This window comes from Eschscholzia californica, unplaced genomic scaffold (genome assembly GCF_041429995.1).
Source record: "Eschscholzia californica isolate CP2 unplaced genomic scaffold, dmEscCali1.0.p SCAF_2, whole genome shotgun sequence".
Taxonomy (NCBI): domain Eukaryota; kingdom Viridiplantae; phylum Streptophyta; class Magnoliopsida; order Ranunculales; family Papaveraceae; genus Eschscholzia; species Eschscholzia californica.
This window is the reverse complement of record NW_028238309.1, coordinates 67566685-67573900: the sequence shown is the minus strand read 5'-3', so window position 1 is coordinate 67573900 and position 7216 is coordinate 67566685. Positions and strand designations below refer to the sequence as shown.

The window sequence follows — 7216 nt, the reverse complement described above, 5'->3', positions numbered from 1 at the left end:
TTAGAAAATATAACAAACTTAAGTTGGAGAAGAAATTTTTGGTATGCTTTAAAAAATTTTATCTAAAAATAAATTTAGGTAAGTTGTTGAGTTAGAAAGAAATATTCATATTTATGTTAAGGATTCATATCCTTATGCAAGTTTAGAAAATCTTTTCCTTTTTAAGTTAGAGAATATAAAAAGAATATAGGTAAGTTTCATTAAACCATTTTTGTGTAAGTTTTAGAAAATCTTTTCTTTTCGAGTAAGAGAAGAAATTTTTAGTAAATACTACTCCCTCCGTCTCAAATTAAGAGACCCAGACCTAAAATCCTTCAAAATTTTCGCGTATTTTTTCTTCCACTTATACCCTCATTTAATGTTCAGATTTGTGTGATTCTTTTTTTAGACTAAATCTAAAATGAATTTCTTTACCGAAAATAGGTGGAGGAAAATTGGATTTCAATTTAATGGTCAAATTATTTTGGGTAACAATATAAATTGTTCCTAATATTAGATGGTATTTTTCTTTTAAATTGGATGGTATTTTTTCTTCCAAGTTTGATTGTTACCAATAATCAAGCAAATACAAATAGACTTCTATAGAATTCCTCCATTGACACAAATATTTTCACAAAAAAATTGTTGAAACTTGAAATTTTTTTGGAGGTAAATTTAGATCCAACTTAGATTTAAATTTTTTGGAGGTAAAATTTGGTTGAAACTTAAATTTTGTTTTTGAGAGTAAAATTAGATTTAATCAATCAAAAAGTATGCCGCCAAAACTTGATTTAGACAAAGAATACAAAAATTTGAGCTCTATATATGTCATGACTTTCATCTTCATACACAGTGTACCCTTTAGCTAGAGTAATTTTTTGTTTACCAAACTAGAAATTCAAGTCCATACTTTCTAAATCTCTTTAGTTCTCGATGTCCGATCTCCACTTGAATCCCTCTAACTTTGGTTCTAAGAAAAAAGTTTCAAATCATGAACAAATATTCGTAGTAAAAAAAAAAAAATTAAGTAAGTATTCTTAGTTAAGTAATTTTGATTTAGTTACCTTTTTGGTTGTTGGCCAATATATATTTGAGCACAAAGGTGTAATATAGAGATAAAGGGTAATGTTGGAAATTTAATGAATTTTATATGATAAAAAGGGAAACGGGACTCTTATTTTGAGACAAACCAAAAGGGAAACTGGGTCTCTTAATTTGAGACGGAGGGAGTATATTTTTTAAGTAAGTTCCAATTTGTTTTAATCTACTTTGGTAAGTTCGATTTTTTAGGTAAACAGTCATCACTTTAATACTACTTGACAAGTCTTATTTTCTTTTAAGTAAGTTCGTTAAGTTTTAATTGAGTTTCATATTAAAAAACAGGAAGAAAAAAAAAACAAATTAGCCTGGTCAAATCCGAGTTTGGCCCGGCCCGGATAGGCCTGAACTGGGTCAAGTCACGGTCCCGGGTTGGGCCATAGGTTTAGCCAACACGGGACCGGCCCGGCCCGGGTTGCTTGGGCCCGGTCCGCAACCCGGCCTGAACCGTTCTATTCCAGGCCGGGCCAGCCCGGCCCGGCCTTTTGAGCACCACTACATTCGACTCTTTAACATAAAAAATAATTCAAGAATCCGTATGATTTGGGTTTTCTCCTCCACCACCGATTTTTTCTAGGGTTTTTGGTTTAAAAACAAAAAAAGAAACCCTAAAACTCTTAGAATCTAAGAGAGGGAAGGAGCGATTTACAGAAAAAGAAGGAAGAATAGAATGCTTACGAGGAGCAAAGCGGAAAAAGAAGGAAGAAGAATGCTTACAAGGAGCAAAGCGGCATTATTATTATTAGCATCATCATCTGCTGCTGCTGGTGTTTCTTCTTCTAATCCTCCTCGTCCTCGGCCCATTAAATTTGAACCGAACAAGATGAAGAAGAAGAAGAAGAAGAAGAATGTGAAGAAAAGAAAGAGAAAAGTTAGCAATTTTGATCATGCAAAATATCTTATTTCTCTAACTGGATTAGGTCGTTGTGTAGATGTTTCAGAGGATCCTTGTTTCACTACCATTACTAACAACAACACAAAGAAGAAGAACAACAACAGTATAAGAGGAGGAGGTATTGATGATTATGAATACTCCTCTACTACTATTCATGTTACTGATAATAATTTTTTGGTGTTTGAGATACTATCTAGACTTCCAGTTAAAACCCTAGTTAGGTTTAAGAGTGTTTGCAAAACATGGATTTCTTTGATTGAAAAAGATGAAAATTTTATTAATTTACACTTTACCCGTTCTTCAAGTTCTTCTTCTTATTTGAATAAAACAACAACATTAACAACAACACAACAACACTCTCCTCCTCTTCCTTGTCGTCGTAGTAGTCTTCGTCTACTTATGGTTGTTCCTGTACCACATGTGGATAGTGTGCACAAGCGTGTACATCTGGGAGCAGGTCGTTTTGCGGAATGCAATTTTACTAAAAGGTCTTACAGGGAGTTGCACGTTACAGCTGATCTTCTACTAATTAACAATGAAGACGACCACAACACTAATAAAATAGTAGTAGAGGAGGAAGACACAATAAGGGAGACAGTCTTGTCTTCTTACACTACCATTTCAGAACCTGTAAACGGTTTGATATGCCTCGTTGACTCACAGAGAAAATATGCTCATCGTATATACAACATCTGTACCAGACAAGAATCCCCATGGTTTATATCAGAATTTGTCCTGAAACTCTCTACTATTTACACAAGGTACGGTTTTGGTTTTGATCCTGCTACTAATGAACACAAATTGGTCTGTGTCCATAATCTCGTAGGTTCTCTTCCCTCTACCAAAGGTTCCGTGTATGATTCTATTTGTGAGGTTTTGACCATAGGAGGGCGCCAAGGTAATACTCCTAGATGGACAACGATCGAAAAACCCAACTTTCCACGCTTTCTCGCTAAGGGTTCTATTTGTGTGAATGGTGTTATTTATTTCAACACGGATTATCTTGAAGATTGGAAGAAGGGGCTTTTAAGACGTACTGACTATGTATGCATAAGTGCATTTGATGTAGGAAGTGACAAGTTTAGAAGAATCGCAATCCCTGATTTCATCCTTCACCACCACCGTACCTGTTTTGGCAACCCCATTTGTTTTATACAAGTTGATGGGCGTTTTGCTATGATAATTAGAATGAACAAGAATTTATTCAACATGTATTTATATAAAGATGATGAGGATAGATGGAGTGAACTGACTAGTTTCGTATTGCCTTTTTATTTGGAAGATGATGACGAAGTTAAATTTCATTCTTTCCTTGGATCAGATGACAAGGTAATCGTAATCAACTTTGGGCAACCACGTCATTGGAACGATCCTTATAGCCCAGACAAGAGTAAATGTGTTACATCCCCTATCTATTGTTACAATTGGAAGAATGATAGTTTGACAGAGTTTGATGTAAGTGGAACCCTCTCCTCAGTTTCGCAACCACTAGGGTTTCGTAGCTCTCTTTCTACTTTCTCGGAGAGCCTCTTTCCTGTTAGCAATGAAAGTAGTACATCAACACCACCGTAGGAGAAGAGGGGATTGGCTTCACTATGATTAGTTGCTTTTTGTTTTATCGCTATCTATGTTGGCATATTAATATATTTTATAAGGCACAATTATGTTTTCCTTTTATTTACTATAAAACAGTATTATGTTTGCTTGTTAGTTATATAAGATGTATTGTGTTTTCTTCATCTATTCCATGGTGTTGTTATGTGTCTGTTTGCATAATTCCTTGTTTCTTTTACTTGCAAGAATCAGATTTTGGTCAGACCCTGAGTTGGGATTATATGGGTTTTGATTGTGTTTATATTACCTGAAACTGTGAAAAGATAACAGTGCTGGTCGGACTCCAATCTTTTTATTGTTGTGGGATGTTGAAATTGTTCAACAAGTGTTCCTTATGTATTAAACCTAACACTGTGAAGTTGATACTCGAGCTGACTTCTCTGTCTAAATCTCTCAATTGTTGTACTCAGGCTAATGTTGTGCCATTTGAAGTTCCGTCCGCGATGTCTGGGTTATTTTGCAGGATATCTGTTGAGTTAAAGTTCATTGAAAATGTGAGTGCTGCTGCTGTGAATACTCACTCAAGGGTAGATGTTATGTCTTTCACTAATAAGGCGTTGACAGCCACCCAAAAAGAGATATTTCGGAAGACATGTTTTGATCGTCTACTCGAGGTGGACGAGTTGAGTTTTTGTGGTGTGCTCCTGCACATTATGTTGTTGCGTGAGACTACCTACCTCACGACAATCTAGATGCAATGTGGTTAATCAGGTAACAAACAAAAAAAAAGATATTACTGTAACAAACAAACAAAAAAACTATGTTGGCAGGTCAAAATAAAAGGCCGTCGATAAGTTGTATATGAGGTGCATATAGAAGCGAAATAGCATTCAATTAGTAGTACCCAAAAAGCCAAGCATCTCAGTTCTCCCAAAACGAGGTTCAATGGTGTATTGCTGATGAACAATTTTCAGATGAGGTTCTAAGAGATGCCATCAATTGGGTTTGTGGACAAGGTGGTGCTGATTGCAGGAAAATACAAAGAGGTCAACCTTGTTTTCTACCTAATACTTATAAAGATCATGCTTCCTATGCTTTCAATAACTACTATCACAAGTTCAAGAACAGAGGAGCTAGTTGTTTCTTCAATGGTGCTGCAATGCTCGATGAGCGTGACCCTAGTAAGAACTCAACTACATTCTTGATATAGTATATCTTACTTTCCCCAACTTTTCTGTTTTTGTTCTAGCTTAAGGAGACTAAAATGAACTCAAATTGCAGTTTTCAGCAAGATAGATTGCTACTAACTTGCAAGTTAGGTTGTGTTTTTTTCCTCGTTGTCTAGATTTGACTCGTCTGAATCTCAATTGTCTAACTCAAAATCAGCCATTCAGACATCACGGGTCGGACAAACACATACATTTCGAAATCTGACTCGAGTAAACTTAGAACTCGAATTAGATTTTAGATCTGACTTAGACAAAAAAACAAACACTACCCAGTGAGATAACTGCAACAAAAGAGCTAGTTATGAAAATCGATATTGGAATAATCAGACACTGATTATTCAAGGGGCAGGCAGTCAATCTATATTGAATTAATTGATGTACTTTTGTCGCAAAAGATCGTAGAGAAACTAACCCTTGACCCTTGTTTCTTCTTAATCTTTGGTTGCAGGTCATGGCTCCTGCAAGTTTGATCCTCTTCCGTAATTCAAAGAGACGGGGATTTCGAATAATCATTGATGTGAAATCCTTTATTGCTTAGATTAGTTCTAGGTTTTGTTCTGTCTTTTCTTCCACAGATCTAACCTGTTCTCTTCTTAGTTTTCCTAAAATGCTCAAAGCAATCAAAAAAAATGTTTGGGTTGTTTTAATCTAGGCATGGTTCATCAATCAAAGTAATAAACCATTAAGTAGTTTAACTTGATGCCTATGAAGATCAAGATAAAATTCTAACAAGATTGGATGACTAAATACGATACCCTAAGATCTGCAATTTACAAATTAGTTTCTACCAACATTGAATTTAAGAACGAATTATTTCACTGCGTAATCACAGTACAATAGTACATTATGATGTGAAACTTAGTGAACCTAAATACTAGGCTAATTAGATCAAATTAAAACTCGCAAGTGTACGAACCGTATGTAAATATGGCAAGAATTACGAGGTCGATCCCACGAAGATTTGTTTGGAATTAAATCTAAACCTAAGATTAACTAACAAACTAGGAAAGTAGATAATTGATTTTTAGGATAATTTGGGAAACTAAAAATTGAAATTTAGAAAACAAAACAAAGTTGTAATGGAAAACTATAAGTTGGTAAATCTAGGATATTGGAATTCACCACTAACAATCATACTCAAATCTAATATCTAATTCAAATTATTATCTCTCTTTGATAACTCAAAAATTGTTAGAAATCAATCTTCAATTTTCGGAAGATAAAACAATAAAAGACCATTCTCAATTAACTAAACCCATAACCCACTTCACTTAAAATATCATGCAATTAGGAACCAGGTTGTTAGTTTCTTAGGCTAACCGAAGTACGGTTAATTCAAAACATTGAAGCACATTAAAAGAGATAATAAAATAAATATGATACTAGAATTCAAATACTCTTGTTAGGGTTTCATCCTTTATCCTAGTGGGGGAGTTAGAAACCCATGAATATTAAATACATGATTCAATTAATGATAAACAAGTAAAGAAAAAGATAAGAGAGAAAGATAAAACCGAATTAATATTTGATAAAGCCCTCGTCTTTCTCCAAAACTTGTCTTCGATGAAGCTCTTGAATCTCCCAAATTCTTGCACCCAAAAAAGCTAATTTATCTCTAATGTTGCTCCTCTAAACTTGCTCTTTCACTAGTGTGTGGGGGTGTGTTTTTTCCGTGAACTAGTGGTCCCCTTTTATAATTAGACAAAACTAGTTAATAGAAACTTCCCATAAAAATCTCTTAACCGGCTTCAATCCAATGTGGGTGGTTTTTCAATGTCTGTCGGTTTTCAATGTTCCCAGCAATATATGGGAAGTGGTAAAACTACTATAGGTTTTGTGGAAATTCCTTCCCTTGCTAAATAACAACTCCAGAAGAAGGGAGTAATTACATTGCTATGCAGCGGAGCGTTTTGTTTCATTGGTGGCGCCGCCTATTTTGTCTCCGTGGAAAACGGTTGAGAGATTTTAGGATAGCAGTTATTTCATCTTTATCAGGCTTTTTGGGACCGTTTAGGCAGTTAGCCTTTAACGTTCTCTTCCTTTTGATATTAATTCCTTATTGTGAGATGGGAGATTTTAAAAGGCCTCCCCGTTTTTGTTAAAAGGCCTCCCCATGGTTTCGTTGACTTGGTAAAACACGTTTGACTTGGCTTGGTTAAAGGGCCCCCTCTTTGAATGGGTGAAAAAACCCCCTTTAAGGGTGTATTTCACCCACATTAAGATTTTAGTTGTTAATTATTAAACTTCCTAAAACTCCCAAACCCAAATCCCTAGAACCCCAAATCCCTAGAAATTTCTCTTCTTCCCTCTTCTTCCACCGGAATTGTCAACATCACCGGCGACCATCATCAACGGGGAAAGTTCATCGGAGTTGTGCAACAATCTCACATTGTTGTTGCACTCCTAAACCACTTCTCTATCCCTTTCTAAACTCTTAAACCACCATGGATGAAGCAAGTTT

At 35.3% G+C, this 7216-nt stretch overlaps 1 protein-coding gene across 1 annotated transcript; it reads left to right on the top strand.

Annotated features, from left to right (window-relative positions):
- Positions 1-1594: 1594 nt before the first annotated feature.
- LOC147560638 (F-box protein At4g19940-like) lies at positions 1595-3715 on the top strand. The gene has a single exon (XM_086664439.1). It carries the CDS (start codon positions 1748-1750, stop codon positions 3542-3544), a length of 1797 nt encoding a protein of 598 aa, XP_086520565.1. The 5' UTR covers positions 1595-1747; the 3' UTR covers positions 3545-3715.
- Positions 3716-7216: the final 3501 nt, after the last annotated feature.